A 19,786-nucleotide genomic window follows, 5' to 3' on the forward strand; every position below is an offset into this window, starting at 1 on the left:
AAGAAGGAAAACCTGGCTGCGGAGTAATCAGTCTGGTTGAGATCAAACAGGAAAGACAACAGAGAATGAAGTAGGATGGTATATGGGTAGGTGCTGAATTGTGCAACTGTGCATAGACGAGTGTTAAACATATGGTGGAGGGAGATATGGTAGTTAGAAGAGGTGGGCTTTGAGCTGGACCCTAAGACCTAAGAAGGGGGTGGGAAGTGACTGGCAGGAGAGTTGGAAATGACCTGGGGTGTGCAGAGAATGGGGTGAGCCTTACTGCAGGGTGAACACGTAGAAAAAAGTGGGCTGTGTATGTTAACCTTCTTGTATTCTAATGACTTTCAGGTGACAGATCAACCAGATTTTGTGAAGGAAAGATTGAAGCTGTTTGAAATATTGAAGCAAGACCATCAGCTCTTATTTGTCGTTGCTGACGAAAAGGGGAATACAAGCAGTGTGATCACAGTGAGAGTGGCTGGTGGGAAAACCGTGGAAGGGGAAGTCTGGAAAACAACACCTTATCAAGTGGCTGCTGAAATTAGGTAAAACCATAGTTTGGAGAAGATATTCATTATGTAGTATTGTGCCAGAGCTTGGTGACAGTGTGTTCCCTGGGAACTGCAAAAATATTTTTTTTTTCTTACTTGAATAAATTAAGTGTCATTAATTTTTTCCTCTGGCTTAAATAGGGCATTTAAATAAGTAGTTGAATACCAGAATAAAATCTCTTCTTTAAAATGTCCATATTTTAAAGTTCTTTTTTTTTTCTTTAAGATTTTATTTATTTATTTGACAGAGAGAGAGAGTACAAACAGGGGAAGCAGCAAGGAGCAGGAGAAGCAGGCTCTCGCTGAGCAGAGAGCCTGATGTGGGGCTCGATCCCAGGATCCTGAGATTATGACCCGAGCCAAAGGCAGACTCTTAACCAACTGAGTTATCCAGGTGCGCCCCCCCCCCCCATGAAAAATATATAGTAGAGAAAAATGTATAATCCTTGACAGGTCACTTTACATTGACTTTGTTCATCATCAGAGTATTTCCATGAGATTTTACTGATCCTTTGCTGGACTTGACTCCAAGTCAAGTCATCATCCCACCAGTAAATAACCATGGGTGGTTCTTCGAACCACGTTGGACAGATCCCTGAAGGTTTTCAGGCCTGTTTCTTTTAATCTCTGGAATAATATTGCTTTTCCCATTTACCTAATGAGGTTGTAAAAATTAAATAAAATAACTGCATATGAAAAATACTCTGAAAATTAAAGTGCCTCTAGAAATGTACAAAGTGACTTATTATAGATTGAAGGTGTATGTGTTAGAGCTATTATCAACCCTGGAATAAATACTTTGACTTTCCCTAGAAGTTAGATACATTAGTGAAGTTATGTTATTTTGACCAATGTTAATTCCTAGCAGTAAGTGTAATTCCTTGGAAGCTATAGCTCAAGACTGCCATGTAAATAAACTTTTACTATTTAAAAAGCAAGCTTTTTCAACAGTTGAAATCTTCAGATTTCCTTGGAAAACTATGATTAAAATTATATATATATTTTCCCACCCCATCATGTCTTGCACTCTAACAGCCTCTCCTAGCTATTCCCACGTTTTCCAGGAGAGAGATGGTTAGATGTGCTCAGGAGAAAACAGGCTTTGAGGCAAAAATAAGTTTCTGTTTCTTCACGGCGAGTCAGTTTGCATGTTGGCGTAGTAGAGACTGGTTCTGCACGGAAGAATCCTGTTTGAACTTGGGAAGCAAAGTTACTGGATTATAGGACAGCTTCTTCATTGTACCCTTAATAATCTGCATTTCCACAGGGTACCAGCTTACAAATCGTACAATCAAATTTCATGATAGTGGGATTGTAGGAGCGTCTAAAAAGTAAAGTTAGCCCAAACCAAAAGACAAGCAAAGCAGGCATATCAGGCAAACCTGTTAGGAAGAGAGCCGGGATCATAGTACTTCAAGACACCAGAATTCAGAGCTTAAATCATCAAATGGGAGGCTTATTTCAAAAATAGACAAACAGTGTAATCCGCAATGACTATTTGTCACAGAACTTTAGGAGTTAATTGATGTAGCATCAGATCAGAAATACAAAATTAAAGACACTCAGGAGTGGTAGGCTTTAACCTCTCTTTGGTTAGTACTGGGTTTGGACCCATCACATAGGCAAACATTAGGGTTATATGCGTCTGAATAATAACACTGTGAGGGGGACTTAGTGGTTGCTCACCAGTCTCTGTGGTCTACAGACAGAGATCTCTCAGCACCTGTGGTTGTGTTTTTGGCTTCTCAGAACCTTAATTACATGTGGAAATACAGTTCACATATTCTGTAGGTAAAATGAAATCTGTTATGAACTCAGTAATCATTAAATGACAGCAAGGCAAAACAAAGTAAAACTTGAAAATTACAAAAAAAAACTCTTCAAAATAACTCAGGTGAAAGGAAATAAAAACCACAGGATTTTTAAAAAAATTTTTTTATTGTTATGTTAATCACCATATATTACATAATTTGTTTTGGTGTAGTGTTCCATGATTCATTGTTTGTTCATAACACCCAGGGCTCCATGCAGAATGTGCCCTCTTTAATACCCATCACCAGGCTAACCCATCCCCCTACCCTCCTCCCCTCTAGAACCCTCAGTTTGTTTTTCAGAGTCCATCATCTCTCCTGGTTCGTCTCCCCCTCTGACTTACTCCCCTTCATTCTTCCTCTCCTGCTATCTTCTTTTTCTTTTTTCTTAAAATATGTTGCGTTATTTGTTTCAGAAGTACAGATCAAAACCACAGGATTTTTAGGAAGTACTTTAATGAGGAGAATGTATATCAGAAATCTGTGGAATAGGGCCAAAGTAGTGATCAGAAACAGATTTGTAGTGTCAAAGGCTTTTCTAATAAGAAAGAAGAAGAAACAGACTAAGAATTCAACAAAGACAGTTAAAAAAAGAAGGGAGCTCTAAGGCGAATTAGAGAGGGGCACCTGTGTGGCGCAGTTGGTGGGACGACAGGCTCTTGATCTCAGCTCAGGTCTTGATCTCAGGGTTGTGAGTGGGGTTCTGTGTTGGGCTCCTACTTAAAAAAAAAAGTGAATTAGGGAATAGTATTAACTGGAAAACTGTCTGAATAAGGGTTCAGTGAGGTGGCTGGATATAAAATAAATGAGAAATTAATAGTTTTATTAAATTATACTGCCTATTCTCTTGGGTTACTGAGAATTGATTGCATAGATGATGATTCCTGTTCTGGGGGAGTCTAAGCATACCATGTAACGTGGAAATCATTAAGGAAAAGATGGACAAATTCAAACGGCACACAAAATAAAACGCTTAAGAAAAATGGCTATGTGTAAAAATGACACATAAAACGGGAAATGACAGATGTAAAAAAAATGTACCATATAAAACAAATGATTGCTCTCCAAGTGTTTTTCAAATTAATAGGAAAAAGATGAAAACTTCAGGAGAGGAACAGATTATCTTAGAAGTATAAATGAAAATTATTATGTGTTCTCTATTTGTCCAAGGTTTATGCATAGCAGTTAACATTGATACAGTCTTGGGGAAATGGCATTGCTGGAGGGTGGATAAATAGGTCCGGTCTCTTTCAAACTTTTAAAGCCTTAAAAACATGCAAACCCTAACCTTGGACCCAGTAATTCTATACATAGCCATTTATCCTAAGGAAATACCCCCGTAGAGGGGCGCCTGGGTGGCTCAGTTGGTTAAGCATCTGCCTTTGGCTCAGGTCATGATCCCAGGGTCCTGGGTTTGAGCCCCGTGTGGGGCTCCCTGCTCAGTGGGGAGTCTGCTTCTCCCTCTCCCTCTGCAGCTTCCCCCTGCTTGTACGTGCATGCCCTCTATGTCAAATAAATAAATAAATAAATAAATAAATAAATAAATAAATAAATAAAATCTTTAAAAAAAGAAAAGACCCCTGTAGAAAAATGGGGCAAAGGACAGTTCATAGTAGTTCATGAAAGAATTGTTCGCAGAGTGTGGTTCCCAAACCAACAGCATGAGCATTACCTGGGAACTTAGGAGAGAGCAAATTCTTGGGCCCTGCTCCATACCTCTTGAATAATTAGTCTCTGTTTGTAAGCCCCTCCAGGAGTTTCTGATGCAAGTTCAAGTTTGAGAACCACTGAGTTAGGCTAAACTGCTGTCGCAAGAGATCTCCCCCAAAGACCATTGCTTGAATAAGGTAGACCTCACGTTTTCTCATATGGCAGTCCAGAGATGACCAGTCCAGGCTAGTGGACATCCCTGGTCCATGCAGTCATTTATGGACCTGGGCTCCTTCTGTTTTGTTGATCTGCCATCTCCTAGGTCACAGTTCGTCCATGTTGAGGGGTGGAAGCTGAGTTCATGGACTCACGGACTTGCTTGCAGGCAGGGGGAAGACAGCTGAGGAACAATAATGCTTTGAGGGCCAGACCCCACAATGGCACACTCTAATTTCCTCTTCTATCCTATTAGCTCACCTTGAGTCACCTGGCCACCCCTAGCAGTAAGAGAGAATGGAAATGTCGCTTTTGCTGGCCAGCCACATGTCCAGCTAAAGCATTCTCCCCGTGGAAGAGGGAAAGCATGGTTTAGGGGACAACGTCGGCCACAGTGTGTCCCTGTGAAATCCAGAAATCTGTGAGAGCCCTTTTTCATCATCCCGCACACTTGGTCCCTCCCCAGGCGAGACAGCTCTGGGTCCCAATAGCTGAAAGCTTGGGATTTCCAAGTGATGTACAGAACACCCCGTTAGGCTGGCCCCTTACACTGTAGCAACAAATAAGCTGATAGGGCTGCCCACCCCACATGTGTATATATACGGTGGTGGAATACACACGAGGCCAACACGATAGAAGTGTATTTGGAAAAAAGAGGAAGGAGCAGTAGGGCATCCAGTAGTGGACAGAAGCCATCAGATTCTGCTGGCAGCGATCGGGAGGCCCACAGCCTGGCAGCGGGCAGTGCTTGGGTCAGCCTGTCTGGCCACCCTTTGTTTTCTGGTCCACAGTCCCCCGGAGGCCCTGGTTTTGCTCTTGGGGAGGTTCCTAGTTGTCCATCATCTAGACAATTCCATCATCTAAGAATTCTAGAGAGAGACTTCTCACCCCTTTTTGTCCTGGCTTTTGTGCTTGGCTCATTCCTCTGTCCCTCAGTTGAATGGCCTGAGGTCATATGAAACACAGGCTGTGGGAGGGCAGCACCCTTACTCTGATCCCTGCAGTGGGCCTGGCCCCTATTGTCAGTCTTGACGTTGGCCTTCGAGAAGAGCTGTCCGTGCCTGCCCCTCCTGCTGTTGGGGACAAATGACTGTTTCTCCGATCTTGCACAGCCTCACATTTCTGGACTCTTAGTTTGGATTACAGGCCACAGGCAGAGCCTCTCTTGGCAAAGTCCTGTCCCTTCCATCTCTGCCTCCAAACCAGATAATTCTCACCCGGGCTGAGCTGGGTCTGGTGGTATTTTGCAAAAGCTGCAGTATCCATCCAGCGTTTACCAACATTCTGCCTTTTTATGCCTGCTTCCTTATGTGCTACAAGCATTGTAAGCGCATTGGTTTGCTTTAAGGCTTTACCAAATATGATCTCAACTATTTAATCACGTATCAGTATTTGATACTTATCAAATACCAAATGATGCCACGACAAGGGGTGTTGGCCACATCTTGCTGCCCATTTGCTAAGCCAGTGCGACGTGTTTTGGTTTTGTTACTCACCTCCAGGTCCTTACTTTTTTGTATTAGTTAAGATACAGGCTAAGCTGCTGCAACAAAAAATTCAGTAGCATAAATATGATCGGAGTCTCTCTCCGGTAGCCGTCTGGAGGTGCGAGGGGCCACCTTGGCAGGACAGCACTCTTTTCCATAAGTCATCTGGAGACCTGAATTCCTTCCGTTTGGTTGCGGGACCATCTGTATGTATGTCCAGTGTTGCGCTTGTCTGCATGGTTGGGGGGAACAGCGCGCGTTCGCTCTGGTGTGCAGGAAGTGGGGAAGGGATGGGGAAGGGCTCTCCGTTGTCTTAAGGCTGAGATGCAGAAGTGCTACAGGCCACTTCTGCTGGTATCCATTGCTTCCAAACCTAGTCACACGGCCACATCTGGCTGCAAGGAAGGCTGCAAACTCCTGCACAAGAAGGAGAGAATGGATTTGAAGAACCCTTAGCAGTCTTCACAGCCAGTAAAAATGAAAATTAAATTCTACTTCGTTAATAACAGTAGCTAGCATTTATTAAGAAGTTTTTATTGTGAGTATGCCTTATTTAATCCTTAGAATATATGGATGAGGAAGGTCCTATAAATCCCCATTTTAACATATGAGAGAGCCAAGGCTTAGAGTAAATTGTTCAGTGTTCAAACCCAGAGCAGGTGCTCTTAACCACAGCACTGTACCAATGCTCAAGTTACTCACAGAAATGCAAGTTAAAACATCATATTGGAAAGAGGACATGGTTTCATAGTACCTGACATTATGAGGGGAAAGAGAAAAGGTATTCTTGCACCTTTCCTGGTCGGGAAATTTGGCAGTATATTCCAACAGAGGTCATTAAAGCATATTTCCCTTGACCCAGCAGTTTTACTTCTTGAATTTTTCCAGAGAAAATGATTGGGCACTAAGATGTGTGTTCAAGAATGTTCACTGCAATATTACTTGTCCCAAAACAAAACAAAGAAAAAAAAAACCCACAAAGAAATAACCAAAATGCCCAGCCACAGAGGGTTCAGTAAGCAAGTCTTGTTTCTTCTGCAACTAATTACTAGCATGTTTTTCAAGTCTGTCTATTGTCAGGGAAAACGTGCGACTTACAAAGTTTAAAAAGTACGTTACCAGATAACATATACAGAATGGTACTATTATTAGATTTTTATTGTAGTGTATATATTTATCAAAAAATATGGAAGGACATACAACAAAATGTTAACAAGTAATCCCTTGGTGGTGTGATTGAGGTTTTTTTTTCTTCTTCTTTGCTTTTCTGTGCTTTCCAGGTTCTTAATGCGTTATTTTTGTCAATAATTTTCAAACAACAATAAATGTGTGGGGGGGGCAGAGAGAGAGAGAGAGAGAGAAGGAGGGGTGGATGTAGAAAAAGACTAGAAAGACATGTACTAAAATGCTAGGAGTAGTTATTTTCAGGGTGGTAAGATTTAGATGTGATTTTTATTTTATTCTTCGTGTTTTCTCTGTTTTCCAAGTGTGGTGGTGGTGGTTGTTGTTTACAGTGGATGTATACTACTTTTGTATCTAAAATAAATGTTATGAAATAAAAAAAATCTGTTCTATTAGTTTACATTTGTACTTTCTATTCACTTAAAAAAAAAACCCTGGAAACTATTCTAATCTTTTGTTTTAATGAATCATTGTAGTGTGTGATAAGGTTAACTCCCAAGTGACTTTTCTCTTTCTAGTCCAGAGCTGGCTGAAAGCATGGTTGTAGCCAAAGTAAATGGTGAATTATGGGACTTGGACCGTCCATTGGAAGGGGATTCCACTCTAGAGCTGCTTACGTTTGATAATGAGGAAGCTCAAGCTGTAAGTATTTAAAAACCAATCAATGAAACTTTGAGTAATTATATTGTAAACAATATTATGTACAAAGACACATATTAAAGTCAAGAATGATGAGTTTTGTAACCTTCTGAGACTTAACATTTGTTTATTGGTGCTTAGTATTTATGAGTTTCTATGGAATGAATATGTACAAATATATATCAGCTTTTAAAGAAGCCCCTATTTATCATTTTTTAAAATAATTATTTCTTTAAGCTATAATGCTTTATTATAAAATCAATGTATATTCCAAGTGAATTTTAATAGATTCTTAAAAATCAGTCTACTTTATAATATAATATGTGTAGGAGAATTGGAAAACATTATCAAAACTCAGATATCTTTTAAATAGTTATTAATGTAATATTCTGGAAAATAGATACCAGATTTTTATGTAGGTCTCTGATATGCACCGTTACCTTAACTTTGCAGTTTTCCTTTCATGTGGCCCACTGTCCACCTAAAACCTAACCTGTGATTAGTTTAGGCTACATTAATCTTGAAACCTAGGCTAAATTTCTTGATTTATTAACCCAAACTTATAAGAAGCATATTATAATTACTTTTCTGTGTGAAATATGTGAGGTATAACAATTCAGTAGCTAAATAATACAATATTAATAAAATCACATTTAAAAGTGATTCGGAAAGAGCAATTTTTAGAAGAAATACATAGCATATATGTATTATTTAGTTTTTCTCATGAGTTGTTAACAGCTGTCACTTAACTTCATCCCAGATTTCATCCCTAGACTTTAAAATTTTATAAATTCCTTCAGTCAACTGACCAGCATCTAAGGCCCTGGAGTCACGTAAAGACACTATAGGGCTGTAGTGGACAAAGCATGGAGACTCCCGCTTCCAAAAGTTTTAAGAGTTTACATCCAGTGGGAGGAGGTAGTAAACAAGAAAACAAACAACTAGAGGTTTCAGATAGTGTCAGTTTCTGGAGAAAGTCCAGTCGGGGCTGGAACCAAGAGCCACCATGATAGCTGGTGGAGCAATTAGTTTTGATCCTCAACTAAGGGCCCAGATCCTGCCTGAAAGCCTTGCACTTTCCCACACTGGCAGGCTCTTGGTTTATCTGCAGGTGTCGCTCCTGAGACTCTTTTTACATAGTTGGCTGTTGAACTTCTTCAATCTGCCAGGTACTAGGGTGGTAGGGGATGGACGAACTACCAACTTTAATGTTCCATGGAGATGTGGGCATCTTTGGGGTTCTTCTCTCCTTGCATTCAGTGACCTCATGAAAAAGAAAACATTTGTTCTCATGGGAAATCTTTCTAGAGTGCCGAACCAGCAGGCCCCTCTGCTTGCCATGCTCATAACATGGTATCTGACGTCGGATTGTAGGGTTTCCATAAATATGTGTGGTTGTTGATGAAAATGATAATAGGCAAAAACATTTACCAGAAGTTTATTTACCATTTACCAAGTGACCCTGGCCCCTTGAGTCCCCAGTTACCCTAGCACACGTGTATGTTTTAATCCCTATTTTACAGATGAGGCAACCAGAGCTCAGGATGGTGAAGTAACTTTTCCAAGATCTTGATGCTTCTTTTAATGTAATTTTGTAACAAAGATTTTTTTGTTGTTGTTGTTCCTGGAATTTATTTTCCTGTTGCTATAAACATAATAAGATACTGAACATAAACCAACTTATGAATATTTAGCACATATCCATGAAAAAGAAACCCTATAGAAAAATGAATCTTGAAAACCCAGATCTAAAGAAATGAGAAATTAATGCTTTTTTAAAAGCATTTTTTGCTTTATGGAAAATTTCAAGACTCCTTTATATTGTAAAAGATGATTCTATTTATAAGAATAGTTAGAGCATAATGTAACATACAGAAGAAACACCCTCTGCCCTCTAGATAAGTTCATATAGAAAATGACAGGAAGAATATTCACATAAAGCTGATAAATATACACAACAGAAACAAGGGGCATTTTATAAAATGATACAGCTTGCAATTTTAAAACATATCTAATGGTATTTCCTTTTGTGAGCGTATTGTCTACTAAAAGAATATATGTAGGTAGATATTATTCTACTTTAAATCTTTGGGGGAAGTCCCAGGGAAACCAGTGATGTGCAGCTATGATTTCATGCTCAAGAAAACACAAGGTACTTGGTGGTACTTAGAAGTGTGAACCAGAAAAGCAGATTTACATAAGAACCAAAGCTGCTAGTTCTGTGCTTTTAGTGCAGCTCAGGGGTCTCTTCCAGTACATCAGGGCATGAGTCGGGCTTCACTCCCCATTTCAGTGGCCACCTCCCCCCATCCTCTGGATTCTCTCATTTACAATGAACCACGCCCTTCTTTTAAGGTCCTTTATGGTGCCACTGCTTTTCTGGTTTCATTCCCACCATCGATTGTTCTCAGTCTCCTTTGCTGGCTTTTTCTTCTTCATCTGCCCGCAGAGTGAAGAATTCCTCGGTGCTCAGTCATGGCACCGTCTGTCTTTAGATTCCCGTTCCAAGCGTTTCTATTAACTATCCGCTGTCAGTTCATCTGTCTGTGGCTAGACACGTCTCAGTCTTGTGTACGCTGTTGGCCATGCACTATCTCCATCCAGAGATCGTACAGGAATCCTGAGTATGTCCACAGCGGAACTCTTGATTTTAGCCCCATCTGAGTGTACACCTCCATGACATGCCTAATTGCTCAACCTAGAGTCTCAGAGGTTGTGTATGATTACAGCCTGCCCTCCCAGCTCCAGTCTCGAATTAATTCGTAAGCCATTACTTTCCCGAGGTATCTTGAATCTGCCCACTTCTCCGCATTTCCACTGCCACTGTCCAAGAGTCCACGATGGTGTTATTATGGCACAACCCAAGAAACTGCCCACCTGCTGTCCTGTTCCCCTAAAATCCATTCTTGTACTGCTACCAAACGGTGTTTTAAAAGGTAAATTGAAAATTTTTCTGTTTAAAGCCCTTCACTGCATCTCACTGCATTTGGAATAAAACTCAGCTTCCCTCCTCTCCCGGCCCAAGGCCTGCATGGCTGCTCACCTTTTCTTTTCTCTGCAGCCTTTCTCAGGCTACCCTGCTTTCCCCCTTCCATGTTCCTGACTCTCTGTGAAGGTGGAGCCTTCACTGTCACTCTTCATTCCAGTGCCCTGTTCATCTCCTTTTAAATCTTCTTCTGGTCTTGTGATTATGCACTTACTAGTTTGTTTATGCCCGTCTCTCTCACGCTGCGCTGCAAACTGCAGGAGGCTGGTGACTCCTTTTTGTTCACTGTATCCCCAACACCTAACACAGAGTTTGGCTCAACAAATATCTAGGGGTGGACAGAGCACCAAAGAAGAGACTTGGGTTCATGTCGGCAGTTAGTCTGCCCTCCTGGCATCATCCGAAGCAAAGGGACCGACCCTCTGGGGCCGTTTGCAGATCCTATCCCAGCCTAACGCTGCCGGTTGGGATTGCCCATAGCCTGCTCAGCCAGCCAACCTCCCTCTGTTCCGATTGATTTTATTTGTCAAACGGCTTTCTCATTGTAACATTTCCTATTTGATAAGGGAAGGAAAATGCTGCCAGGGGACTCTGGCGTTGTCTTGCTTCTTTGGCACCTATATTTATTTGGTGACTTTGGTTAGTTTTAGTTTATCCGTAAACCACTGATTCCTTGGGAATTCAAAACCAGATTCAAAACCCAACTTTCCGACCTTGTAGACCTGAGGAGCGGCCCTTGGACGGTGGTAAATTAACTCATGTGTGTGCTGGCCGGGGCTCTCAGGCCACATTCCCAGGCCCCACACTCGTCGCCCTCCAGAGCCATCTTGTCAAAAGCTGTTCAACCTGCGGGGACTGCCGTGTAGACGCAAACTACTTTGGCCCTCTGTGTTCAGCTTCGAGGCTGTCCCTGGAGAGAAAGGAAGGAAGCCAGTGTCTGTCACCCTTGGCTTTCCTCCACTCTGGGCTGAGCTGGGCTGCCGCGCGACTCCTCTGCTCAGCCTTCCAAGCGGATGGTTGAGGCTTCGACAGACAACCTCTCTGCGAGTGAAGATGGACATGGAAGGCTGTGGTTTTGGAGCTGTGCTTTAGCTGCGACTCAAGACAGCAGTTTACACTAGAACCCAGCTTATGGCCCTGGTGTAATTGCCAGGAGCGCTCAGAAAGTGTTCTCTTCGACGTGGGCATTGAAGCGTTTCTTTTCAAATTGATGTTGCTCTGTGTCTTAGCATTTGTCCCCTTAAAGGTGATCCACTTGCTTCCTTGTGTGATTGGACTAACAGTTTCCCATGCCGTAATTTCGATAGCCACTGGCCTCTGTGTTCCACACAGGTGTACTGGCACTCCAGTGCTCACATCCTTGGGGAGGCCATGGAGCTTTACTACGGAGGCCACCTGTGCTATGGTCCACCCATTGAAAATGGATTTTATTATGACATGTTCATTGGAGACAGGTAATACTGCTGCATAGTCACTTCTGAAGGCATGCGTTTATAATGATTACATATTAATTTAGTGAATGTGTATATGTTCTATAACTTGAGCATAGATTGGCTATGTTTGAAAATTATTCTTTTATGAGTTTAGATTCCAGAGGAACTTCTCGAACTTTCTTTCTTGTCCTCAGAAGGAAGTGATAATACTATTTATCTCACATGAGACCTGCTAGAGCCTAGTACTGAATTAAGAACAGAATCTCAAATTTAATCCCCAGAGAGTGGCTGGTTCAGTTCTGCTCCATGAATAATGAAGGGTGCTATCCACCTTGGCCAGACATCCCATGCAGATAAGTACCATGCAGAGTAGGGGACAGAGGCTTCACATTCTGTAGATCTGTGCTTGAAATCATTAGCAACAGGCCCAGCCCCAGCCCACCACCTGTATTCCCCATAGCTCTTAAGGACTAGTTGCCAAAGCTGAAACCTGAGGGTCCTTCCAATTCCTGTCCCTCCCTCAATCCAGTTCTTCCAGTCCTATCTCCTAAATAGTTCTCCCATCCTCCCTTCTTCCTCTGTGCTTCTGCCTGAATTAGACCCATAACATCTCTTGCTGGATGACTTTGGTACATTTTGTCCTTACCTGTCACTACTGCACTGCTCAAATGGTCTCCCTAACTGAGCACCCAGTACTCTATAGCTCCTGTGTACAGCCTTGTCCATCTTCATCTCCTGTTCCCACCACCCCAAGATTTGTTCAACAAGATTTTTGACTGAGCTTGGTGCTGGTGATTCAGCAGTGAACAGAGTATGGTCTGTTCCGTGGAGCTAACAGTCTGGTTAGCTTAGACAATAAACAAACGAACAGCCACTTACCAGGTGGTGATGAGTGGTATGGAGGAAAAGAAGCCAGGTGTGGAGAGGTGTGTGCCATGACAGGTGGTCAGGAAAGGGTAAAGTGATGCTGAAGCAGGGACCAGAATGGAGGAAGGGAGCAAATGCTGAGGCTGTTGTGTGTGTGTGTGGGGGTGTTTATGGACCTTTGGGGGTACAACATTCTAGGCCTCTGGGACCTCCCTGGTGTGGGCCTGTGCCTGTGTTGTTTGAGGAAAGGCAAGGAAGCCAGCGTGGGTGGAAGGGAGTGAGGGAAAACCAGAGAGCAGCTGAAAGAGGTCAGCTGATGGCTCACGGAGGAGGCCCATTCCCTGCAAGTACCAGACTGGATGCTGCAGTTCACACCCACAGATCTTTCTCCCAACCCGATTCCACAGTAACTGAGGGCGGGGATTTGTGAGCACTTACTACATCTCTTTTGAACAAAAATGTAGGTGTGTGAAGTATAAGGTTGACTGCATGAAGAACAGGTCTAAAGGAGCTTAGTCTAACCGGGGAAGATTCTAATGGGGCTTTTCAAATTATACACCTCATTGCAGAGAAGAATTGCAGGCAAGTCATTTCCTCTGTTGGGGCCTCAGGATTCTTCTTTGAGAAGTGAGATTGTCTGCCTTGCATGTGGACGTATGACTTTCTGAAGTCCTGGTACAATAAAACACGAAATCCTCAGTGTCAGTGACAAGGGTCCACAGAAAGGACATTGCAGGAAGGCTGAGAAATCTGAGTTGACTCTCACTTGCTCTTCTTTTTAGAGCAGTGTCCAGCACAGAACTGTCAGCCCTGGAGAGCATCTGTAAGACTATCATAAAAGAAAAGCAACCTTTCGAAAGACTGGAAGTCAGCAAGGAAGTGCTCCTCGAAATGTTTAAGGTAATTTCAGGAAACTCTTTAGAATAAGAAAATCTTTTGCCAGGAATATTAAAAATGATTAATTGACATAGCTTTTTTTTTTAAACAAATAGTTGAGTGTTGCTTGCCACATTGTTCCAATCAGTTTGGCAGCCTACTGTGAGGTTGTCACTAGTCACCCAATGTGATATGTCCTTACTATGTCCTGAAAATTTTAATGCAGTTATATGTAGGTGAAGGACCAGGTGATAATTTTCATGTGTGTGTCTATAAATCTGATTAATTTTGAGTATTGTTAATATTTTGACTAATAAATTCAATAATACTTCTACTTTCTCTTTATATTGTTTTGACCAACGTATGTAAATATATTCTTAATTTTTATTTAGCGCGCGCGTGCGCACGTGCGCACATGTGAGCGGGGGTGGGGCAGGGGGAGGGGAGGGGCAGAGGCAGAGAGAGAGAATCTTAAGCAGATTCCACATCCGGCCCAGTGTGGAGCCTGACTCAGGGCTCGATCTCACGACCCGAAGATCATGACTGGAGCTGAAATCAAGAGTTGGATGCTTAACAGACTGAAACACCCAGGCGCCCCCTGATTTTATTTTTTAAATCATATCAAAGAAAGCACGTAATTTGAACATAGAATATTGTTGAATTAAAAAATAGGTTTGGGCTTGGTAAAGTTGCAGGTACTTGTGTGTGTGTGTGTGTGTGTGTGTGTGTATGTCTGTGTATGTGTACATGTATGTGTGTGTGGTAAAATACACAAAATAGAAAAATTTATTAACCATTTTTAAGTGTACAGTTCTGTGGCATTTTGTACATTCATATTGTGCAACCATCACCACCATCCATCTCCAGAGCTTTTTCCTCTTCCCCACCTGGAACCCCAACCAAGTAAACACTAACTCCCCATTCCCACTTCCCCTTTTTCTGCCTGTACAAATTTGACTACTCTAAGAACCATATAAGTGGAATCATACATTTTTTTGTCCTTTTGTGACCTCCTTATTTCACTAGCGTAATGTCCCCAAGGTTTGTCCATGTTGTAGCATATGTCAGAATTTCCTTCCTTTTTAAGGCTGAATAATATTCCGTTGTATGTATAGACCACATTTTGTTTATTCATTCATCTATTGGTGGACACTTGGGTTGTTTCCACCTTTTGACTATTGTGAAAAGTGTCGCTGTGAGCATGGCTGTAGAAATATCTGTTCTAGTCCCTGCTTTCAATTCCTCGGGGTATATACCCATAAGCTGCTGGATCATATGGAAATTCTCTGTTTTGTCAACTGCCAGACTGTTCGCCAACGCAGCTGCACCATTTTACATTCCCACCAGCAGTGCATGAGGGTTCCAATTTCTCCACGTCCTCGCCAACACTTGTAGTTTTCTGTTTTGTTGATAGTAGCCATCCTAACGTGTGTGAGGTGGTATCTCATTGTGCTTTTGACTTGCATTTCCCTAATGACGAGTGATGTTAAGCATATTTTCATGGACTTATTGGCCAGTTGTATGTCTTATTTGGAGAAATGTCTATTCCAGTCTTTTGCCCATTTTGTAATTGGGTTGTTTGTTTTTTGTTGTTGAATTATAAGAGTTCTTCATATATTCTGGATATTAATCCTGTATCAGATATGTGATTTGCAATTATTTTCTTCTATTCTGTGGGTTGCCTTTTTGCAGCCACTCTTAAGAACTAAACTTAATCAAATCTCTTTGAAGAAAAATGATTTGATTTGAACATATAAGTATGAAACAGTTAAATCATACAAATCTATTTTTTTTCTCTCAACAACTATCCCCTTTAAATAGTTATTTAATAAAAAGTACCTGGCACCAAGGCAGTAGTGATGAAAGCAGGAAAGAAAAGAGAAGTGTCTGCTGAGTTTTTAATGTAACGATAGGATCATTTACTATAAACTTTGTTTTTGTTTTATGCAAATTAATAATGCAGCTATGTCCTCAAATTTTATTTATTTCATGTTAATGAAATAAATGAAATAGTTAAAATTGGAATCTTCAGACCTAAATGTGAGACCTGAAACCATAAAAATCCTGGAGAGCACAGGCAGTATCCTCTTTGACAGAGGCTGTGGCAGCTTCTTACTAGCTATGTCTCTGGAGGCAGCAGATATAAAAGCAAAAATAAACTATTGGGACTACCTCAGAATAAAAAGCTTCTGCACAGCAATGGAAATAATCAACAAAATAAAAGGCAACCTACTGAGTGGGAGAAGGGATTTGCAAATAACATATCTGATAAAAGGTTAGTATCCAAAATATAAAAAGAACTTATCAAACAACACTCTCCCGAAAAGAGTAATCCAATTAAAAAACAGGCAGAAGACATGGATAGACATTTTTCCAAAGAAGACATTCAGATGGACAACAGACACATGAAAAGATGCTCGTCATCACTCATCACCAGGGAAATACAAATCAAAACCGCAATGATATATCACCTCACACCTGTTAGAATGGCTAAAATCAACAACCTGAGAAATAACAGGTGTTGGCAAGGATGCGGAGAAAGGGGAACCCTCTTGCACTGTTGGTGGGAATGCAAACTGGTGTAGCCATTCTGGAGAACAGTATGGAGGTGCCTCAAAAAGTTAGAATACCCTATGATCCAGTAATCACACCACTAGGGATTTACCCAAAGAACACAAAAATACTAATTCAAAGGCATACTTGCACCCCAATGTTTGTAGCAGCATTATCTACGGTAGCCAAAGTATGGAAACAACCGAAGTATCCATCAACTGATGAATGGATAAAGAAGAGGTGGTATAATCTACAATGGAGTATTATTCAGCCATAGAAAGAATGAAATGTTTGGGCGCCTGGGTGGCTCAGATGGTTAAGCGTCTGCCTTCGGCTCAGGTCATGATCCCAGGGTCCTGGGATCGAGTCCTGCATTGGGCTCCCTCCTCCTTGGGAGCCTGCTTCTCTCTCTCTCTCTCTCTCTCTCTCTGTCTCTCATGAATAAATAAATAAATTCTTTAAAAAAAAAAAAAGAATGAAATGTTTCCTACCAAGACATGGATTGAGCTAGAGAGTATAATGCTAAACAAAATAAGAGAAAGACAAATACATGATTTCACTCATATGTGAAATTTAAGAAACAAATGAGCAAAGAGAAAATAAAAGAGAGTGAGAGAAAGAGAGAGGCAAGCCAAGAAACAGACTCTTAACTATAAAGAACAAACTGAGGGTTACCAGGGGGGAGGTGGGTGGGGGGAGGGGTGAAATAGGTGATGAGCACCGGGTGAGGTACGGGCGTGTTGAATCACTGTATTGTACACCTGAAACCTAATATTACACTGTATGTTAACTAACTGGAGTTTAAATAAAAAAAGAAATACATTCTGAAAATGAGATGAAAAAAATCATAGTCTTCTAGAACAGTGCTGTTCAATAAAAATATAATGTGATAATGATGTACTGTATGTTGGCTAATTGAATTTAAATAAAAAAATTTCGAAAAATAAAATTTCGAAAAATAAAAATACAATGTGATCCACGAATCTCAGCCCCATATGTAATCTTAAATTTTCTGGTAGCCACGTTTTAAAAGTAAAAGAATGGTGGAATGAATTTTTATAACATTTTATTTAACCCATTATATCAAAAATATCACTTCAACATGTAACCAACATAAAAATAATTAATGAGCTATTTTACATTCTGTCTTTCACAGTATGTCTCTGAAATCCCGTGTGTTTTGCACTTAAGCTCATCTCATTTCAGACTGGTTCCATTGCAAGTGCTCAGTAGCCACTCGGGTTCATGGTTCCTGGTTTAGACACTACAGCGCTACACTGTGAACTCGGGTATTCCCCGAGTCTCAGCACCTAGAACATAGTAGACACCCATTCAGTGTTTGTTGAAAAAAGTAAAAGTTTTTTTCTCCATTTAAACATTTTATATAATAATATGTAAATATATTTTTCTTTGTAGTACAATAAATTTAAATGCCGCATCCTGAATGAGAAAATTAACACTCCAACTACGACGGTTTACAGGTAACGTGTGTGTAAATTTTAAGCCCTGCTCCGTGGTAAACTTGAAGGTATTAGAAGTAGAAGCAGTTGGTCTTTGGGTGGGTGGCGTATTTTATAAATTTGCATAGTTGATATACTACTTTAGTTTGGGACTCCGAAATGTTATCAGCAAAGGGAACTTATTCCCCTCTTCATTTGTATTTATCAGGCTGGTGCTAAAACCTGAATTTTTGTTTTCCGGACGTTAGCTGTGACAGCATCTTTCCCCATGTGGGTGAGACTGTTTGCCCAGTGCCTTACGTTTTAGTGGGGGCTGTTAGGGAAGGGAATTTTATTCTATCCTCCCACATTCTTGTTGATGTGGCAGCGGGAGTTGCTCTATGTCATCTGCCTCCTACAGTGATTTTCTGCCTCTTACTATACTCCCCATTTCCGGGAGTCCAGGAGCATTAACTTTCATGCGTTAGTCAGATATTCATCATGAAACACAATTAAAGACAACCTTGGGGAACCAAAGGCAAGTCAAATGGTAGGAAGAGGCAAGTGAAGTCAGTACCACTGTGACTTAGTTCTGTTCCTTTAACATCTGAGCCCTTTTTTTTTTTTCGTGCGTCTTTTAAGCTGCCTGACGGGTAATTGCTGTTCCCCATGTCTGTGTGTTCTGACTGCGTCTGTGACCTTCACGGTCCCACCTTAGAAGATCTGCTGTCTGTGTATTTGAAATCACAAATACCCTCCGCAAGGGCATTTACTTTCCACAGTCAAGTACTTATGATTCTGGGGTTTAATGGTGCTGTAAGTAAAGTCATCTCCCCTCTAAGCAAAGCTATGCACAGGTTATTTCTTTAAAGATTTTATTTATTTATTTGAGAGAGAGAATGAGAGACAGAGAGCACGAGAGGGAAGAGGGTCAGAGAGAAGCAGACTCCCTGCTGAGCAGGGAGCCCGATGTGGGACTCGATCCTGGGACTCCAGGATCATGACCTGAGCTGAAGGCAGTCGCTTAACCAACTGAGCCACCCAGGCGCCCCTGCACAGGTTATTTCTTATGTTACAATATGAACTCGTTGCCCTTTGACATTGAAGCGGGATAGATACTGTGCTTACCTTATTTTTGCCATTCGCCAATGACCAGACAAGGTTTTATTATTCATTACCTGTAATTCAAGTAATTGTTAGTATATGCATTTTAAAACTTAAAAATACATGAGGAAATAAAAAAGGTATGCTGTTTTAAAATTCTGGCTTCTAATACTTGAGCCTTTGTGGTTATTTTTTTTTTCTTAAGATTTTATTTATTTATTTGACAGAGACACAGGTCAACAATGACGCTTCTTATTCTGTCAGTTTAATTTTTGGAAAATGAATTGCTTTTCGTTCTATAGGGTTGTTCAAAGATCAGTGTATTGAAGTCTTTCATGCTAATTAGGCATTCCTTCCACTCCTTTGAGCGTTGATTTACCACTTCCATCTTGGACAGAGAACAGTAAAGCCTGGTCATTTGAAGAAATGATATTTTCATCTTTTTTTTTTTAAGATTTTATTTATTTATTTGACAGAGAGAGACACAGCGAGAGAGGGAACACAGGCAGGGGGAGTGGGAGAGGGAGAAGCAGGCTTCCGGCAGAGCAGGGAGCCGGATGCGGGTCTTGATCCCAGGACCCCGGGACCATGACCTGACTGAGCCGAAGGCAGACGCTTAACGACGGAGCCACCCAGGCGCCCCAGTATTTTCATCTTTGAAGCTTATTTCACTTTGGTGAATAAACCGGTCCCTTTATGTATTCATTGTAATTTTTAACTTTTTAACCAGTGAACTTCAAAAATACTTAAAATTGGTTGGAAGAGTTAAGGAAACTTACTTTCTTTACTAAATTTTCCTTAAATTAGTTGATGTTAAGGACCTTCCCTCCAACCAGTGTCATTAGTATTTTAACTTTTTAAATGTTTCTGTACTTGATAAAAAGTCTGTGCTTATTAAGGTTTGGGGGTCCATGTTTGTTAGAGGTGCAAGTGAATCCCCAGCAACAGTATCATGTGTTTGTTTTGTTTTGTGTTTTAGAGAGAGAGAGAGTGAGAGCATCCACAGA

The 19,786-nt window shown here is 41.1% G+C and overlaps 1 protein-coding gene across 7 annotated transcripts in view; it reads left to right on the forward strand.

The window, feature by feature from the left end:
* The window catches only part of TARS3 (threonyl-tRNA synthetase 3), a 76,642-nt gene that overhangs the window by 1,733 nt on the left and 55,123 nt on the right, over positions 1–19,786 (forward strand). For all 7 annotated transcript variants that reach the window (XR_003515810.2, XR_003515809.2, XM_027571315.2 and 4 more), the window contains exons 3-7: positions 334–530; positions 7,401–7,524; positions 11,840–11,961; positions 13,590–13,707; positions 17,653–17,717. Coding sequence is in view for 5 of the 7 variants with exons in the window: in XM_027571315.2 (XP_027427116.1) it covers positions 334–530; positions 7,401–7,524; positions 11,840–11,961; positions 13,590–13,707; positions 17,653–17,717 (626 nt within the window). In the remaining 2 variants the exon portion in view is untranslated. The remainder of the gene's footprint in view (positions 1–333; positions 531–7,400; positions 7,525–11,839; positions 11,962–13,589; positions 13,708–17,652; positions 17,718–19,786) is intronic.

The sequence above is a fragment of the Zalophus californianus genome, chromosome 6 (assembly GCF_009762305.2).
Source record: "Zalophus californianus isolate mZalCal1 chromosome 6, mZalCal1.pri.v2, whole genome shotgun sequence".
NCBI classification, from domain to species: Eukaryota; Metazoa; Chordata; class Mammalia; order Carnivora; family Otariidae; genus Zalophus; species Zalophus californianus.